The following is a 20,669-nucleotide window of genomic DNA, read 5'->3' as shown; positions in this document are numbered from 1 at the left end:
TTTTCCCAGCTGTAGCAGTGAGAAGGGGACAAAGTCAGACCTCCAATAATTGGATTGAAACCTCCAATAATTAGATTCTATACCTGGAGAATTATAACAAATTTATAAATATTCCATATATAGAATCTAATTATTGGGGTGTTGTCTTGTATTCAACTAAATATAAGCAATGGGCCGATTTTATCCTCTGTTCTAATGAATGACAGCGATGACTAAGTGTTACCAGAACATAGAAGAACGTGACCTTGGTAAACATGGGCATTAATGTACTTGAATGTCAACAGCTTCTGAGCCTAAAACTGGCAGAAACTAGATGTTATTTAGAAGGGGATAAAAATAATCTTCCTTTTTTCCTTTCTAAAAAATAGTTAGACTCTATCTATGTTGTCAATTTTGAAACTTTTCAGGTGTTTGTTGTGTCTGGGTTGTGCTAAATGTGTGACAGGTGGATAGTATTTTCTGCCCTAGAGAACTTTCAGACAAAATTGTAGGGAAAATTTTGCTCATAGAGCAGGTTTGAAAGGATTAAAAAAATCCCTTTTTTTGCCCATTCCAGCTCTATGAACTTTTCTGTAATGAAATAACTTCTTGAAGGAACTGTGAACTGTAATTCAATAGGAATCTCTGCACATTACATAATTTTGTGATGTGTGTTGTATGGGAACCTGGTACTAGAGATTGTCATAATCTTCATTCCATTTGGCTTCTACCATCAGAAGAATGTTGAACTTTGTGGCTTTTTAAATGTCTTAAAAAGACCTGATGAGCAGTTAGCAGGAATTGGTTGCACCTACCCTAACATGCTTTAGTTAAACAGAACATGATATACCCCCTCTGAAAACAGACATAACAATTTGAAGAGTGGGTAGTCGGTCAGTCTTTGTAGAAGTAGTGGAGGAACTAGACACTAGATTTCTGGTAGGATCTGCTAAGTGTAAAGAGATCTACCACCTATGCCAAGGCAAACAGACTTCTTCAAGCAGAAGATGACAGCTTATGAGCCCTGGCCCTGACATCCAAATAACTACGCACTTGCTTAGCTGTATTCATATCATTAGATTTTTTTTAAACACAAAAAATGTTAAGGACGTGCATAATTTAAGTAAATGAAGCAAATACTTCCAGAACAACAGTTTGATTAGTAAGATCTAAGCTGTATATTAATGTAGATCTCCTGAATCCCACCCCAATGTCTTTAGCTACAAGACTATCCTTCTTCCTTAATGAAGACAGTGTTTATGTTCCTGGGAATTCTCTGCTGTAGTCTGGTAGGATTTCAGGTCCTGTTCTTGCCCAGATGCACCCACTAATGATAAATAGATGGTTCATCCGTACAAAGTTAGCCTGCAAAAGTATGACTACCTCATGTATGACTAGTTCATAATGGGAGTTAACATCACGGAATGATGAATCTTTAGTTTACTGTTTGGAGAACTATTATGTCTGCTCTGTACCAGTTGCTGGTAAATGTACCTCTGAATTTCTTTCTTCTCCTGCAGAACAAAATGTATCCCATTCTCTTTATGTTATATCCAAAATAACTAGCTTTAACATCTGCACTGACTGTTGCCAAGGAACCAGAAGTAGCTGAATAAGTATAGGAAGCAATGAAAAAGTATAGAGTATCTGAAACCATTGATACTGTCTTAAATGACATGCATCGTGAAGTAATTCCTTGCCTAGAATTAGGAAAAATGTACCATGTCAAGAACATCCCACACAGCAATTTCACTTGATGTTACTTGTAAAAAGCTTTTTCCCCTTTGCTTTAATACGCAATAATATTAAGAAAACTGGGATGTAGGGCAAAATTCTTCGCAAATAGTCCTCCTGGAATTAGCAGAAGAATGGATATGTGTAAGGATTTCTTTGGGTGATATATCTTTTATTGGACCAACTGCATAGTTGGGACAGAGGTAGATAAGCTTTCAAGTGCAAGACATTCTTCAGGTCTATAATGATCATATGCACACGCACACTTTTTTTTTAAAAAAGAAGGGTGTGCTGTCTGTAAAGTAAGCTTCCCCTTTTCCTCCTGTGCTAGCCATTGTTGGGTATATAATGCTCAGTACAGCGCTGGGATTTTCTATACAGTGTCACAAGCACCGTTTCACCTCAACTCCCGATATGTATATTGGAATCAAGTGTGTTTTTATAAGATGTCTTGGGTGTGCCTTATTAGCGGACATAAGGCAAAATGGGTATTCCGTACAGTGGGTCTCTCTTGTACGGTTTCCCCATCCAACAAAACATTTTGAAGTTCAAAATCTTGTCTATTCTTTAAGATGAGATCTGTACCTTTTTGAAGCTTTGTAAAAAGACGGAGAGATGAACAGGAAGGCAGAAATGGCCTCCCACCCCTAATCACCACTGAATAGCCAGTTGCTTGGCGCAAGGGTCACTCATCTGGAATATGGGTGTTAAGTAGTTTGGGTTAATTGTCTCTAGTTGGATCTGTTCCATTTTAGTAAATTATTAAATATTCATTAGAGCATGGCTTGAACTGCTTCTTTTGTGTTCTGTGCAAGTACTATAACCATTGGCCCATAGAGTCCATCTCTTTGGTCCAGAGTATATTTAACTATTTATACAAAGTGGAACATCTCCAGCAGGAGTGAATGAGATGGGTAGGCAGAGAGTGACTGTTTATGTCAGCGGTTAAAGCACAAGTGACTGCTTATCTCAGTGACTGAAGCAAATAGCAGCAGTATGTGAGATCAGAGATTTATATACCTTGTCAGAATCAGCCAGAGGAGGGATTTTTTGCATTCCTTGTGCATACGCAGGTGCACACACTCTCACTTGCATGCTTGTGCTCGCTCACTTGTGCAGTCTCTCCCTCTCCCTCTCCCTCTCAGTTAGAAATTCCAACCTGAACCCAATGAAGTTTTACTGCGAGTGGCACATTCCTGCAGCCCTTCCTTCCCCCACCCACCACGGTTTGGATGAATCAGCATTTTCCACCTGGAAAAAAACTGCTTAGTTTAAAAATTCCTAGCTACCCCTCTATTATAGTCCCAGAGTAGTAAAAGTCATCACTCCTAAACAGTGTGCCCGTTGTTAGTTTTGGCAATAATAAAAGCTTCAGTGAAGGCCACAAATCAGCTTCCATTATCGTATTAATATTTGATATGTTTTTGTGAATCAGGCTCTTAATGAGAAATGGGAATAATACCTCATTATAGGGAAATACCTGTAAATAGTTTTAAAATTATATTTATACCATTACATTATTCATATCTGTATGTTCTTAATGCCATAAGTAACACATGCACACAACCTGATGCAAATTTTAAGGCAATGTGTTCAAATATACATTTTAGTTTTTAATATCTTACATTTGCAGTTTGAAAGCCTGGTAGGAGGATTTTTCTCTTCATAAAGAGCAGATATCCAACCTCCAGCCCTCCCCTACAGCTGCAGCACAAGTATTCTTTAGCTCCTTAAGCACTAAATTAAACTCTCACTTTCTACTCAATTGTCATTTTGTTTCCACCCCTTGATTTTTATTTTTAAATAGATGGTTTAAGCATCTGTTGAATGCTTACTGAAAAAAAACTCCTAAGACACATCCTACAATTAAAGGGGGTGTGGGGAATGAAGACCATCTTTGTAGTGGAAGTAGAAGAAGGGTTTGGAACGGGTTGTTATGTGCATCATCCTGTCGTATGGTGAGGTATGCCATCCTTTTACCTCCAGAATGACCCCTTTCCTTTTGCTGTGAGAAGCTTCCACTGGGACAAGAGCTTCTTCCCGATTAGTGCCTTTAATTGATCTTCTGGCAAAATGTCCTTTCCAAGATGGATGGCCTATGCAGCCTAGGCCTAACAGGGCAGTGCTTTAGCTCAGCAGTGTACCTGGGACCTCTCCTTACATCTGCCAGCCTTTCTGTCTCAGAGTATTTTCGTTCTGCTTGTGAGCAAGTTGCTGTCTAAGGAAGTACCAAGACATTGTATCTTCTCTTTGACAAAGCTTATTTTTGTCTGTCCTAGTAATAATGTGACTTTGTACTCTTATTTTGCCTCTCTCCCCTTGTTTTTTCCTGATAAATGAAGTGGGAAATTTTGAATATGCTTTTAGTACAGTTTGCTGTGAGAGGACAATACTGTCATTCTAAAACATCAGCGGACCCAGACTCAGCTGGTGTCAGGCAGACTCAGTGTATCCCTCTTCAGTCTCAGCAGACAGCTTTGCCCTGTTTCTTCAACTATATCATCAGTATAAAGATGAAAAGTGATAATCCTATGAGAGTAATTGTTTAATAGAGACCGGAAGGATAGATTAGTGATTCAAGCACTGAACTAGAACTTTGGAGGCCAGGGCTTTGTTCCCAGCTCTTCCATATACTTCATAGCTAACCTTGGCAAAGCCACATAATCTCTTTGTGCCTCCACATATTTTGTTGTTGGGGTATTTTGGGGGGGGGGGGCGTTCCTTTGTTTGTTTGTTTTGGGGTTTTTTTGTGGAAATTTTTTCTTGTTCCAGGTCAGATTAGCCAAAATGAGTTCCAAAGCCTCTCAGTTGAGCAAAACTCAATCATTCACACACCATATGTGGCACTACCACTGGCAAGTATCCTCCACCCCAGACTTTACAGCCTTCAGATACTTGGCTTCAGATACTCCCAAATCCACTGGCAGGCATCCTACCTCTGGTCTTGGGGTTTGGATGCCTCTGAGTGTCACTTTCCCTTAGCCAGTGGCCACAGGAGCAAACTGAAGAAGTCCTCAGTTTCCATCAAGTAAGCATGTAGCCGAGATCCTCCCACTGGAAGCTGGCTGCTGGGAAGCTAATTACAAGACTTGTAGGGTGTCTTGTCCGCAGTACATTGGACAGGGGTGCACCCTCCACTACACAATGCCATTAAATCCATCTAAGTGCTCCCCCACAGTGCTGCTGGCCTCACCTTCCCCATTCTGTCCACTCCATTGCCACTGTCTCTGTGGGGAGGGGGAAGCAAGGCACAGCTGGCTTTGCCTTCCCCCTGCTCCGTCCAGTGTCCCCGCCATTGTGGCAGTGCTCCACCACACTGCCACCTCCTGCTAAATGCTTATTTGCACTCTATTTGGCTGTTTCAGTCAGCCAATCAGAGTGCGAATAAAGCATTATGGACAGACGGATAGATTAAGAATTTTATAATATTAGAATTATTCTTCAATTTTGATCCACCTCTGAATTTTGAATCCACCTCTGAATTAAGTTACCATAGTTTGGTTTTCACTTACCTCAGGGGAAGTAAAAGCCAGTTGCTACAGGATTTGTCTTTGCCCCCTTTAGCCATGTGCTCTCTGCTCTTTGTACTGTTCGTATCATCAAGGAAAAATACTTCATTTCACCTGTGCTTCCTCTGGCTTGTGAGTGCTTCAGACCAGTCATTGCCTTATTGTGTATATCACCAGGTGTAATCTGGTCCCAGCCTGGATTGTAGCTCCAGGCACCATGTTATTATCAATTAATTAGTAATAGCGAATAATCATGTGTTTGATATGCCCAAAAGAGGGCACTCTCTAAGCATATGGCGTCACTTTTCATTGCTCTCTCTACTTTTTGTTGTTAAAACTCCTGAAAACAAGAATGCTCAAGGGAGGGAAATGTCAACATTTATTTTTTAGAATTATTTTACCCAAATATAGTACCTTGGCAGGGTAACGTTTGGGCAAGATGCCCATTCAACTCCTGTCCTGTATCAGTGCTTCATTCTTCAGAGTTGTCAGCTTAGTCCTCTTCAGCACTGAATTTAGCTCAAGTTTTAACAATAAATCACTAGAAAAATTTCTTCACAGATGCTTAAGCAGAGTTACCTCTTTGGTTGAATGGAAGCTTAATCTTTGATATGGTCCCTTCTCTTTATTTGTTTTGTAACTGGAAGTAGGTCACTCCCCGACTCTGAAGCTTTTGTCCGTTCATATATAACCGTTGGCCATATTAGAAAGAATATTTCCTTTGTGTGTGTTTCTGAGATTGTTCTAGTTGCCATTTTAAAAATACTCATCTCTGTAATACATGAAATCGATGACAGTAAAATCATAAATCCACACGATGGGGTGTTAAACACACAAATCCATTTAAGTCCCCTCAGACAGCTCTGGGAGTCCATTCCAGTGGGTATGGAAAATGGTTATTTGTGATTTTCTTTGACTAGCTTTATGGCATCTTTCTAGGAGCATCTGTGACAAGCAGCCTTTTGTAGAGGTTTGCATTGCTGGGAAACTTTTCTTTCAGCATGTGAATGAATTGCCTTAATACTTGGTTTTACTTTTTAACAGATCCTACACAAATGGGAGGCCTAAGTATGCTGCTGTTAGCAGGGGAGCATGCCCTGACTGCACAAGAGGTAAGTAAATCTTTCTCCTTCCCTTCTGCCATCCCCTGAATTGGAAGGCACCCTGAAAAGGAATAGTAGTCAAGATTGGATGTTGCCATGTGTGAGCATGGTGACTTGACACTCCCCCTCAAACTAGTGGAAAGATAGGCTAGCTCTCATTTTGATGTCTCTTCAGTAATTGTGCCAGTGTAATGCTATTGACTGACTTCAGTGCTGAGGGGTCCATGTGGCCCCTAACTCTACCTGTTGGGCTATTCCTGTTGTCACAGATAGGAGTACAGGAACATAACAATTCTAGTGAAATGTTTTTCAGGCTCCTGATTTAAGAGTTGCCTCTACCTGTATATTTGTACAGCACCTTGCACCATAGAGCAGTTGGCTCAACTGAGGCAATATAACTATTGGATAATATACTTTGGTTATAGGTGAATTCTAATCTTGAAAAGGTTGCTAGTGCTAAGAAACGTTCAAGATACTCTAGGTGATTCCTGTTATATTTGGCTTTGTGTTTATTGTACTGCCAGTTCAAAAGGCTTGGTAGTTCAGTTGGTGTAATGTAAACATTTTGCATTTACATAGAAAACAAGTAAATCATAGAATGTGGGGGGGTTTTCTTCATAATCCCAGCAATGGAAATGCATATAGGGTTTCTGTAGTTTGGTGGTTACTTACAGTATATTTTTGCCCTCAGTTTGAAATTCCTGCATTAGGTGGGTCAAATGGACTCACATTCAATAGGTATATAAAATAGATAGTTGCTGGATCAGAAGAGGGAGTTGCAAGCAGCTTACAGGTAATAGCACTTTTCAGGGGATGGTATTACTTACTTTTATACTATGATTCCTTCAGAAGGTCTACTGTTAAATTTTGACAGCCAGAAGAACAGTCAGGGAAGCTGGTGCACACCTCTCACTTGAGAACCCATAGGAGTTATGTGCTTACCTGTCTTTTTGGACCTTGTAAAAAATCTTCCACTGATGTCTTTGATTGTACAAAATCAGGTTTTGCACCTTTATTCTGGCTTATCCCATTATGATTCGGTCTCTGTGACAACTGGATGTAAGGCAAGCCTTGGGTATTGTGGGACCATGAGCACAATGGGCTCGTTCAGATGTGCGGGGAGTCCGCTCCAACATGCTGAAAATGCAGTGCATCAGAGCAGATTTGATTAATTGAGTCGACTGGAGCACGGAAATTGACGTGCTCCAGCAGCCTTCCGTGTCATGTGTATCAGTGTCCCTGTGCATCCCCACACTGAAAAACTGGCAGCAGGACACTCTGAAATAAAACACGCTCGATGAGCTTTAGTTCAAAGTTTCCTGCTGCCATTTTTTCAGTGCGGGGACTCTGATGGACATGATGCGTGGGCACTTTTAATTAGAACACCTGGCACTGCATCCCAAAGCACATGGTAAAATGCCCAGTGTGTTTTTACCCTGTCAGACCTCAGTTGTCGTATCACATGTTTGGTCTTAGTGTAGGTACAAACTCTGTTGCCTTTAACCAACAGGACCACTATTCTTTTGTGCCATTAGCAGAAGGGTTAAATATATCTGTCAAAAACAAATGTTATATTCAAACACAGAGGAAAAAATGCAAATCTGAAGTGTTAAAGACTGGCAGGTTGAGGACAAATTATTTAAGAGCTAGTGTTAAGGGAGCATATTCAGAGATGCACCAAGGTGCTTGTGTTGCCTCATTGCTGAAATTCAGCTTGAATGGGTAGGATATGCTTCTTGGTCAGTGTTCTTGGGTTTGTTATAGCAGCAGTGTACATAAATCCAAAATCTCTTCCTGAGCCTACCCCACCTGTGAAAGGAGGACTATATATATCTGTTTGTGACCATTCGTATTTATAACACGCAGCATCGCCATGATCTACTCTCACCAGCATGCACACACTGCCTTCTCCTGGCCTGGCACCTAGCAACCTCCAGACCACCAGTTTATTTGGGCAGTTGCCTTTTATAAACTCTTCTACATGTTAGTATTTACACGCAGATTCTGGCACAAGCAGCTCAACTCCACTTCTGCAGCAGAGTCCAAAACCAAACTAAAGGAAGATCCCTTATCCCTGGTCTTGTTACATTTTATTTATATTTCCCAAGAAATATCTCAGAAACCCTTCCCAAATTCCTCAGGCTAGATCCAGCCATGCTTTGTCATCAGGCTGTTTAGCAGAAGTATGAAATACCTGCCCAACATAAGAAGGGTGCTTTGTACCAAACGCTCATTAAACATCTCTGGCAGCTAAATGGTTGATCCAATAAAAGATACCACCAAAAAAAAAACAACCTTGCTTTGCTCAAAGTAAGGCAGGTTCTGGCAACAGGAGGAAGCCCAAATTATGAGATGGTCTTTAGGGGGTTAAAGACCTTGCTATTTGTTAAAATATGAATTATTTATAAATCTACATTAAAAGAGGGGTGCACTAGTCTGAGTATTAAGAACATCTATTTCTTGAAGATTATAAAGAAATTCCATCTTTCTGATGGATCATAGGTAATCCTCAGTAACTGTATATAACATACATTAACTTGAAACTCTGTTAAGTGAACAGTGAGGAGCCTTTTTAAAATAAAGTGTTGCATTGAATTGCAAAAACTACAAATGGTGAAAAACAATATGAATATGCATTAATAGGAGAAAGAAAAAGGAATCAACAATGGTATTTGCAAACCAGCTCGGCTGTTCACCTGCTCTCCCTCTGTTCATTACACTTCCTGTTGTGTTCTGTGCTCATAATTTTTCAATATCCTGTGCTATTGTTTTCCATTAATAGAGTTCAATGTTTACATTAGCACAGCTTCCAACGTAACAGTGCATTACAATATAATAAGTATGTGGGCAGGAAAAATGAAAGACTTGAGCGACTGGATTTTCAACAAGAAAATTACTTGAACAGTGAACTTATTGTAGATTTACCCACAGGTTATATCAGTTGCAGAAATGCTTGTGCAGATTTGACCTCTTTCACCTTCTGAAACAAAGTAAAATGAATTAATCAACCTTGCAGTTGTATTTTTAGGAGAGCTGGGTCAGAGCCTGCTTCAGTCCTGAACTGCTTTGTCAAAAGAGCAGCATATGAAGACAAAATAAGATGGTGAAAACTGAATTAGGAAATCTTTAGCGTAGTGTGTGGACTTGCCCCATCTGAATCTCACTTCCCCTAGTTTGTTCTTTTATCTTGTTAGTAACATTTTTTACCAGACTAAGAGCAACACCTAGTGGCTTCTGTGAGCTAATGCAGAAAATACCCTCAGAACAGTAGCACTGAACATTTGCTCTTGTTCATACTAAAATCTTTTAGTGGCATTGTGTGTAAATATGGTGTCAGGCACTGGAGTTTCTTTTCTCCTTTCCTTTTTTGATAATTCATTAGGAAAAGCAAGAATATGGCAAAATCATTCTCATGCTTGCTTTCTTTCTGCTTGGGAAGGAAGTGAATCTCCCATGCTCTCTTGAGTTTGGATAAAGAGCCACATGATATGAGGTGTGGATCCCAAGTGATTTGTGTTAGCTGAGGGCAGTTCAGTACCAACTGGCAGTGGGCAGAAGAAGAGAATCATACAGAAGTGGAAGATTTTTAATATTAGCATTAGTGATCACCCTCATAATTTTAGGCTCTGACCCTGCAAGGACTTAAAAATCTGCTAGACCTTAATAGTATATTGAGAAAAGCTAATTAAATGCCTAAGTTTCTGTAAGACTTTGATTGCTTTGATTCTAACTTCTTATGTCTACAACTGAACTTTAAAGGGCTCACGCTTGGCAAATCTCTTGGTGATTTGCATTTTCTGTTCAATATTTTTTCCTAAGCAGCCATTCTAAAATCAAGGAGTAAAGAAAGGAAGGAAGAAAAAAATCCTTATTTGGTGCATGAAGTAAACACTCCAACATGGGAGACTCCATGTTAACAACAGCTTAATTTATTTTAATTGATTTTAGTTATCCTTAACACACACTATCTCCCTAGGAGGGTAATATGTAGACAAGGTTCTTAGGGTAAATTCAATATCTTTTATTAGACCAATTCATATAGTTGGAAAATTTCTTCTTAGCAAGCTTTGGGCACAAGCACCCTTTGTCAAGCTGAGGGTAATAAAGCACTGGAACACGTTACCCAAAGAGGATGTGGGATCTCCATCCTTTTTAGTTTTTAAGACTAGGTTAGACAAAGGCATGACTGGGATGATCTAGATGGGGATGGTCCTGCTTGGAGCAGGGGGCTGGACTAGATAACCTCCTGAGGTCATTTTCTATTATTCTAAGCCTGATAGGTGATTATTGTTTCAAACTTAAAATCTAGAGTCTCTGTCCTTCTACTGTCATCTTTCATATTTTTGTACAGTAACTCAGCCAGCTTCTGTTTAAGGGGGTATGTGAAAGGGAACCTCCTTTGCTTTGTGTATTGTCCCAGGAGTTGAGCATTTTCATGGCCCTGGCACAGGATGGGGCTAGCCATTCTAATCCTTCCAGGAGAGGAGTGATGAAAGGCATTTTGGAGCTGGGACTTCCTCCGCATTTAAGGACATGCTTATCAGCAGAATTGTGAGGTGCACAGTACCTCTTACTGGAACTTTCACCCTGCCCCCTTCCAGCAGTGTCTGGAAAGCACCAGCACTGAGCAGGCTCTTGCTTATAAAGAGTTTTCGCTAACTGACCCAAGTGACTAAGGTTCCTGCTGCCAATCAGTCTTTCATAGGTGCAGTAGGTAAGGGGCCTGAAATTGAGGACCTTTTTACTCCTTGCCAAACTCCCCCTAAAGTTAACCAGCTCAGGAAAAAGGCAGGTTCTGTGAACCACAGTTGTGCCTTCCTTGGTTATTACAATCAAGTTTCAATTGTTTACTTTACTCTGTAGGAGACTTGTAAGAGGGCTATGTGCCATTTTGCAAATATAATGGAAGTGCTGGTAATATACAATCTTTATCCATTCCATGTGATTTTGTTCTCGGAAAAATAGTCTATCAGTGACCATAACAGTCAATGAGGCATTGGAGTTAGTCAGCAGCATGCTAATGACATTGTCCTGAGTAGCAAATCCTATTCCTGGTTATGCTAATGGATCCCTTTGCTTTAAAAGCAGCAGATGCAGTTGCAAGCTCAATCTTGCATGCCTTTGCAAACAAATGTTCTGCCCCTACTTCAAAGTTAGAAGTGGCCAATACAGCTCCAGAACAGAAGCCTCTAGCCCTTAAGCTGGTGACCAGTTGCAGCTGTCACACATTTAAAATAGTTGTAGATCAGTAAAAGCAGCTGTCCTCTGTGCCTTCAAAAATATGGTCCTAAGAAAGGGTGTTTGGGACCACCTGTGTTTTGGCATGCAACATTTTTTAGTCATTGCCACTGGCAAGTGAATATTGGTACATCATTTAATGTGAATACCCAGTAAGTTTGAAAGTTTATATAGAAAATATTTGCATGGAAATATTTTAAAGGCTTCCTAATGCACACAGTTGCTTTGGATATTTAAATATTTTGCAGGGAAGTATCCTCCCCAGCTATTATTTCTCATTTTGTTTGGTATGCCTGCAGTTACACACAATCATCTTCCCTTTTAACTAGCAGTTGATCAACTTTACTTAACTGCATATCCCTAATTATACCATGCATCAGGAATGCCACACACTTTTGTTAAGCTTTTTTTATATATATATCTTCTGAACCTATAGTTAAAACTCTTCACTTCCTAAGCAATTGATATTTTGTAAGTATATTTCATATCTAATGTGCCTTAAATGAAGATGTTTTAATAATAAAAATTAAGCTAATAAAAATAGCACAAATAGAAAAAAGCTGTCCTGCAGGTCAGGGAAAATTGATTGCATATGCATTTCTTGGTAGTTGAGTTTCAAAAGATTTTTAATGGTATACTTTCTTCAGCACTTCTCAAAATCCCACACCGTGTCTTTATGCACATTATTGGAGCAGTTGAAAACATCTGGCAATGTTAGCTACTCCTTTTAGTTCTTTTAAGAACTTTGGGTTTTTTCCATTGCAAGTCAGGTGTGTCAAAGTCACCCCAGGGGCTCCGCCAGGCTGGAACCAACAACAGCTGCAGTGGATCTGCGTCTGGGGCCAGTGACGTAGGTCAGGAGTTGAGCTGTGGTGCTGGGGGTGACAGGCAGTGGTGCTGGAGTTGGAGGAGCAGGCAGCAGCCCTGGTGGGAGATCAGGCAGTGGTGTTCAGGGTGCGGAAAGAAACAGGAGGGAGTGCAGGTGAGGTAGCAGACAGTGGTATAGGTGGGGAACGGGTACAGATTGGTACAGATCCAAGGGTGGGTGATAGTGGAGAAAGCTAGGCTGGTATGTGCACAGCCCTGGCTCATCCCCTGATGTTGATGGCCATGCCCACTGCAGTCCAGGTTCCCTGAATTCTGCAGCAGTGAGTATGGCCCCCAACTTCCAGTAGCCCCCAAGACTACTGGAAGACCAGTTGGAATTACAAGTAAAATAAACTCTTGTCATAGAACATACTTAACTGTTCTTTTCTGAAATGATAAACTACTCTAACAGACAAAATATCTCCAAAGTGAAAGCCCATAAATGGGAGATGTATCCTATGCAGGTGCATGTGGCACAGGTCATAGGTATATTTATGCAATTGTATATTTAATCACTGGGTTTCCATTGGGTTTTAAAAAACTTTTTATGTGGTACAAAACTAAAATCAAACTATGTATTTTGGGGATAAATGCTTTTCTGATATTTGACGGGTATCAGAAGAAATATTAAAAAGCTGACAATACCTTTAATTTCATTCTGCATATCCAGGATTAGGAAGCGTCAGATTGTTCATCGCCAGCTGAACTCTGTCTGGCTGGTGTTGCATTGCTCATTATCAGGCTTGGCTCCTGGCCTTGTAGACACCTCCTTGATGTTCTGTTCCTTCTCTTTGTCCCAGGTGTCCTCAAGTACTTGCCAGTCTGATGCATCTAACTCTACAGAAGCATGTCGGAAGTCGCCATTGTTTCAGTTTGCAGAGGTGAGTTTCCTAGTGATAGAATTGGTTTTTTAAAGAAATCTAAATCTGTAATTGAAGGAGTTCTGGAGTTGAAAGCATCTGAGTAAAGGACACACTTTTTTGCTTTACTTCTGATGTTCTCTATAGATAATGGACTGTGACCCGCTGAACATGCTGACTAGAACTGCAGAAAAGAGTGATGTCATGCAGTAGAGATACTAAGTAGCAGAGTGAGTTTAAAGAAGCATTCAGTTAGAGAGAATACAGGAAAAGCCTTAGCAGAAAAGACTTGATACTCACAGGTTATGGCATTTTGAAATGGGATTGCATAGCGTAGGTTTAAAACAAAACTGTTTAGTTAAATTACAGGTGCTTAACTTCTGGCCTGTGGTCCACATCTGGCCTGCGGAGCTATGGCATCTAGCCCATGGGTATACCCACAGGTTGGGAAGTTTGGTGGCAGGTGAACAGTGCCAATTAATACTGCATCCCTCCCCCACTGCCAAATTCCCAAGGCCCCGCACAGGAGATCGAAGCTGTGCCATGTCTCCTTTCCCTACACAGCTTGATCAGGGCCCAGCTGCACCTTCTTCCCTCTGCATGGCTGGGTTGGGGCCAGGCCATGCCCCTTCTCCCTGTGGCGTTTGGCCATGCCTCCTTCCCCCATGAAAGTAGATCAGGGCTGGGCCACATCCCCTTCCCCTGCACAGCTGGATTGGGGCATGCCCCAATCCATGCCTCCCTCATCCTCTCACAGGCCTGGGTTGGGGCTGAGGCATGCCCCCTTCCACCACACAGCTAGATCAGGCCCAGGTTATCTCTGCCCCTCTCTGTATGGCTGGATGGGGCCTCCCATGCCCACCCCAGGCACCAGTTTGGGACTGCTGACTGGATCCAGCCCTTGAATAATCTGGGTACTGCCCATCTGGCCCACCAAGCAAAACACTTGAACACCACTGAGTTAAATTATGGCCATTATGTTTGACTTGATCAAAAGTAATTGTTGGTCAGTTGTGGGAGTTCTGAAAATCTTTCTGTATTTCCTTAGTCATATAACACACTAAAATATGTGGCCCAGTCCTGCATCTTGGGGTATGGACATACGAGCAAGTTACCCTAAATTAAAAAGGATTGGGGTTTTACTGCATGTCAGCCCTGCTGCAGTACCCACCCAAGTCTGTAAGTGGAAGCTAAACCTCACTTTATATTACCCCTCCTTTGTTAAGGGGTAAGTTGTCACCCTTTAGCTTCCAGTTACTGTGAAGTGAGTGGACAGACAGGCAGTTAGCATGGAGCAGCTGTTTCAGTAAAGCCCTGCTTTTTCCCAGTGATCAATTACTTGTCCATTTATACCTTAGGTCAGGGCTGTACAACTGGTGTCCTGTGGACAAGTAGACCATGAGGGGTTAAATTGCAGCCCTGTGCCCCCGCTAGCCACCAGTATGCGATGACTGCAGCAGCAGCTGTAGTTTTGGGCTTTTCTTCTCTCCTCTGGCTGCTCTTTCCTGCCCCTACTCCAGGGAACAGGGTATTGCACCAGCACAGGGAGCTGAGGGTGAGACTGGGTGAGCAGTATAGGTGAGAGGTTAAGGAAGTTTGAGGGGCATAGGTGCATGATACAGCAGAGGGTGCCCACATGAGCATGCAGTGCAGTGGTGGAGGGAGAGTTGCAGGCACATGATAACAGAGCCTCAGGCATGCAGCGCAGTGGTGAAGTGGGGATAGCCGTTTGATGTGCAGCCCAGGGGGACCATGGCTTGCCCTGATGCAGTCTATGGGATATGCTGCCTCCAACTGCTTGGAAGCTGGACAGCCCTGCCCTGAGTAAGAAGTGGTTCCATGTGAGTTCTGCAAGTTTTTGTGCAGGTCTTCAGAGAATTTGGTCCTGACTTACCAGTTGTTTGAAAAGACAGCTTTTTTACAATGTATCTCTTCACCTGCCTCTTTCAGTTTCACAGTGGCAGCCTGACACAAAAGAGTGATTTCCATAGTTAGCTTGAAGAAACTCAAGTCTTCTGAGAGTGTCCGTAAGATGGGCTCTCTGCTAATAACATCCAGGAAGGGGCTGTGGTTAATAGCATGATAGTGTTTATAACAGAAGCTCAGGTTTTTAGGGACTGGTACTGAGAGGCAGTGGTCCCGTCCAGGCTTAAACTTAGCACACATCCTTGCAGCCCAGCAAATTGTTTTCACATTCATTGGTTTTTTGTTTTTTAAGTTTAATTTGATATAATTGTTAAGCCCTTTTTGGCAAAATAATACTTAGATTTTGTTAGCCTAGTAGTGTCTTCCTTTTCTTTTTAAAAGAAATTTGAGCAATAATTTTTAAGGCTGTTAGCGTAATTACAAAATTCTGCAGTTTTTGTTTTGCTGTGTACAGCATACAATGCAACATCATTGATAGATGCTTGATGCTGCATTTTTTTTTTTTTTTTTTTTTTTTAGAAAAGTATACAAGTTAAACATGTTCATTGGCATAATATTGAGTACCAGAGTGTCAGCAGTCATAGAAACAAAAATAATGTACTGATGTTTAGTATTTTGTCTCATTTTATTAAAACGAGGATAAGCTAGTAAAGGACACACAAGAGTACCAGTGTTTTATCTGTGTTAAATATAGTTGATTGTACAATAAGTTAGATAACTAAGCTCTATACCATTTTTGGAAACAAATGCAGCCTAACCTATGTCCATCAGCAAAAAAATATTCAGTTAAAGCTGAAAATGCTCAGCTACATCCTCAGCTGGTATAAATAAATATGTGTGGATATATAATCCAGAGTTTAGTGGGCTGGGCTTGAAACAAAAGTCTATTCCATATATATGTGTGTATCTCAGTACATACATGTATACATATATACATATGTATTCCATACATATGTGTGTGTCTGCATACATGTACCAGCGTGTATGTGTATGTATACTCTGTCTCACACATTTATTATTACTATACATAAAATATGTGTGTGCATTTTTCTCACACATGTATGTGTTTGTATGGAATAGGCTTTTTGTCTTGATCTACCAAACCCTGAATTCCTAGATAGGAGTGCAAAACCTTGAAATACTATATTACTAGAGGCTTAAGGTACCTGGACTTATAATAGGAGAATAAAATGTGTAATAAGCATGAAGTGCGTCTGACGTAGGTTTTGCACGCTAGTTTTATGAAGGAATGAAAATCTTTCTTCCCAATTTTAATGGTCTTTTGCTTGGGGCTTCCTAGTAAGCATTTTAATACCTAGGGAAAATCACAGCTCACCTAATGATAGTGTGTGTTCATTTCACAATACCTTGGGAAATGTTGGGGGAGAGTCAATGAATGCTATTCTGATGGGTGTTGAAACCACAGTCAGGCGGATGGACTGTTACTTCCTATGAAGCCCCATTGGCTTTTCAGCTAGTTACAGGGCAAAGTGCCAATGCACAACCACATCTGTCCATCTCTCTTGCAAAGTTACCAGATTGGAAGGAATTCATCTGTGTTTAATTAGAGATACCTATTAATTGGCCTACTTTAATTTCCAAGTAAAGTAGAACAGGTTTTTTATTGAGTTGGGGCCTCAAAGCGAAGCTGAGGGCATTTGGGCAAATCAAACCTTAATCTGAAATGTTGTCTCTCTTCTAAAAGGAAATAATCTACACTGGATAAAGTGCAGCTCTTCTAGTTACTGGGATTTGTCCAGAGTCTTATTTTGAGGGTTTCATGCAACTGTTATCTGCATCTACAACATTCCAGCCTAAATTGCTTTTTATTGTGCTTTGTAAACATCAACATATGGCAGAAAAATAACACTTTCGCTGTACTGTGAAATATAAAGTGGTTTTCCTTATTTTGTTTTCCTCCTCTGACTACTCAGTGAAAATCTATCCTGTTATAGTCATTCTGGTGGAGATTTATAACAATGAGATTGATTTAAGTACTTTTCAGCAATTACCATTTGCCCTTCCTTTACAAAAGCAAATACTTTTTGGCACAGACTCTGATGACCTTCTTAAGGGTGTCATGTACTAGGAGTGTTCCCACACGTGATATCAGTGTGTAAAATGTTGAAGCTCAGTATTGAAGCTAAAGTCATAATTTAAACAAGAATAATTGTTTTTCTGCCAGATCTCCTCAAGGACATCGCACCCAGATGTCCCTGTCACTGTAAAACAAACTAAGTAGTCAACATTGTTTCAGTTTGCTGAGGTATAACTGCTAATTTTTTTAGCTTTTGTATAGCAGGTTAGTCTCATGAGTACAAGTGAAGTGAACAAGTGGTAATTTCACAGAGCCATCACTTCACTGATTGAAGTGTTCCACTGGGGGAAATGGGTTTGGGAAACAGCCAGTGCTTCAGGGAGAAGTAGGGTGGTTGTTCCTAGCAGCAGAAGCACAAGCATATGACTCGCATGTAAAAGCAGTGGGATCGTGGGCAGCCAGTGTCTTTCTGTACCAAAGAACAGCCGCAGACTTTCATTACAAGCAGACCCTTACTTAAAATCAAGGGAAACTACAAACCAAGGGGTGATCCCAAACGGTATCTTGCATTGTCGGAGGACCAGCCCACAGCAGCTTACATGATGGTGGCTGCCCATGGAGGCAGGAACACTCCTCTGGAGTGTAAAGGTGCATTACAGAGTAAACAAGTCACAAGTGTTACAAAGCTATATAATGCCACAGTTAACCAATAAATAATGCATAGTAGAAGGCTTTTTAAAAAATACTCAGAATACGTGAGTTTACCTCTTTTCTTTTTGTATTTCCCTGTAACTGGAGACTAAAGTTTATGGTAGATCTTGGGTTATTCTGTTGAATATTTCTCCCTTTTAGAGAGGCTAGTATTGTGTAGTTAGTCTGTAGCATGGTCCTTGAGCGTAAGAACTTTCACTGTACTTCACCCTGCCCTGAGATGCATTGTGGGTTCAGACAAAGATTTCCCATGTACCCAACTTATCCTCTGAGTTTGTGTTGGCCTGAATACAGTCCAAACCCTTTCCTTCTTTTAAGCTAATGATGCATTACCTGGCTTTGATCAGTTAAAATCTAATTTAAATTATGATAATTTGTTTGTGACCAGTAAGGGCCCAGAAGATATCTGAACAGCTGTGTCTTAAGATAAAATAGTACTAAATCGTAATGGGGTAAAGGTCACTCTCCAAATGTGCAACAGTGTTTTAATTTTTATTAGTTGGGCAGCCCTTCTTAGAAAAGAAAATAGAACTAGTAGCATGAAATCCTATATATTGGAACATTCAAAACTTATACAGAGAGGTTTAGCTATAGATTTCCTGTGAATTTTAATTCCTCAATTGAGCTGCATGCCTGCATGATCTCATTGTCTAGAAAATCTCAGCCCCCATGTGCTCTGGCTACATGACTCCATAGAATTGAACAAAATATTATTAGCTTTCTCCAAATTTTCAAACTGCCTTATAAAACTCAATAGATTATACTAGGTCTTCTTTGGGAGCTTGTAGTATCCCCATATAAATCTGTTGATTCCATAGATTTCCTTTAGGAGCATATCATAATGGCAGTGCCCCTACATCACTCAGTATATTGAAGAAGATGACTGAAATAGCAGGTACTGAGGGGATTTTAGGAAGTGCTTTATTAATGAATTTGAAAGGGGCGATAGTTTTTGTTGTAACTGAATCTAGGGTCTGGGGAGAGTATGGCTGGGAAAGTTAAAATGTACTTACAGCTATGAGTTTGTTTAAAGAGAATCATTTTGGGCGAGGTTAGTCTTGTGTCTTAGGTGCTAGGGAATAATTTGAATTTAATTAGGGAGTTGAGAGACAGGTCTGTAAAAACATTTAAACACCAAAAAGTCTCTTGTCCCTGTTCACCAGTGCTGCTCCACTGTTATGTCAACATCATTACAATGCTGATGTCAGTGACTAGCCTCTTTCTCAAACGATCCAGAGAAATGACATTTTTAAGGGTGCAGCCTGGCTGCTTCTCGGTTATTCCAGGGGAAACGGAACATTCTGTAGTGTCTCTTTAAGCCCTTCTTTCTCGTGTTTAAAGACACTTGTGTTCTTTCTAATACAGGCCTTTCATTCACACAGATATCTTTTTTCCTTTTTTTTTTTTTTTTGGTCGCATTTGCCAAAAGTCCCGTTCCTTGCTATGCCGTTTCTTACTGTGCCCAGGCTACATTAATGTATTGCTGTACTTCGTAAGCTAAGTTATGGTGAGCAATTTGCAGTTAACTGCAATGAGCAATGTACAGTGCAATGAAAAAAATGGAGAGAAAGTAGTTATTTAACCAGTACCCAAATAGTCCTGTGAAATTTATGTGAATTGCGCTGTGGTCTGGTGTGCCTAGGGATTCTTGGCAGCTGTCCTAGACTGCTTTTTGTTCAGACTGGGTGTTCTTCATATGTTCCCTTTCTCTTTATTCCCTTCACAGCAGGAATGGATAAGGCTGGCTCTTTGTGGAAAGAGTGATCCTATCAAGTGGATGTGTCACTTATAATGGACAGTTTTCCCCCCAGGAATAGAAGTCCCCTGTCACTCATAGGAATCTCACTATACAACATAGCATTCTTTCTTTATTGGTGGTTCAGTGTGCCTTTCACCTTCTTGTCTACCTTAAGTGTTATAGTTTTCAGTTACACCTGACGATATAACTAACGAGGTCTGCCCCCTTCTTGACGTGCCACAATGGGAAATGAGAATGTTAGGAATAGCATAGTGCATGAGGGTATGCAGACAGATGCCCTGGTCTTCCTCAGGAAAGTCCCACAAGTCTCAGACTACTGCTGAATTAGGACTCTTGGTCTCTGCTCACCCTGCAGGGATCTTGGCAACGTGTAATCAGTTGATGTAGTCCAAATGTCCTTCCCGTGCATTTTGTCTTGGAAGGCCAGTAGTACAGCCTGGAGATTCTAAGCAGCAGTGTATTGCTGGCTCTTGTTAGAGAGCTTTCTGGTAATGCGGACTGCCTGTGATCTCCTTTTCATGTAAGGGAAACAGAACAGATGGAAACACTTGTTCTCCTGGTCTTATCGGAGATGTGCTTGGCAAATGAGAACAGATGGCAAAGACCGCTGTGGAGTGAAGAATCGCACACATCTCTTGGATTTACTTAACTAAATTCTCATCTTTTATGAAACAAAGAAAATGTTTCCGATGAGTGACGGCTAGAAAATCACTAGTCATCGTTTATCCAAAAAGTTCACTCTTCTCTTAACTGTTCTTCTCTAGACTGATTTAACAAAGGACAGGTGCAGGCTACCCCCCAAGGTTACAACAATGTGGAATCCCCCTCTCTAGTCAGACAAAGTGCTAGTAGCCAGGACACATGAACACTTGTGGAGGAATTCATTCCTGCTGCATTGATCTGGGCCCTTTGTAAAATGACTCTTCGATGATAAAAAGATCCTAA

The 20,669-nt window shown here is 40.8% G+C and overlaps 1 protein-coding gene across 11 annotated transcripts in view; it reads left to right on the top strand.

Moving 5' to 3' along the window:
• The window catches only part of BBX (BBX high mobility group box domain containing), a 198,007-nt gene that overhangs the window by 126,825 nt on the left and 50,513 nt on the right, over window positions 1–20,669 (top strand). For all 11 annotated transcript variants that reach the window (XM_090058208.1, XM_090058178.1, XM_090058199.1 and 8 more), the window contains 2 exons: window positions 6,267–6,334; window positions 13,231–13,311. In XM_090058208.1, coding sequence (XP_089914334.1) covers window positions 6,267–6,334; window positions 13,231–13,311 — 149 coding nt within the window. The remainder of the gene's footprint in view (window positions 1–6,266; window positions 6,335–13,230; window positions 13,312–20,669) is intronic.

This window comes from Crocodylus siamensis, chromosome 1 (genome assembly GCF_052110815.1).
Source record: "Crocodylus siamensis isolate JL-2025a chromosome 1, ASM5211081v1, whole genome shotgun sequence".
NCBI lineage: Eukaryota > Metazoa > Chordata > Crocodylia > Crocodylidae > Crocodylus > Crocodylus siamensis.
The sequence above is the reverse complement of the archived record's forward strand: the minus strand, read 5'-3'. Positions and strand labels throughout refer to the sequence as shown.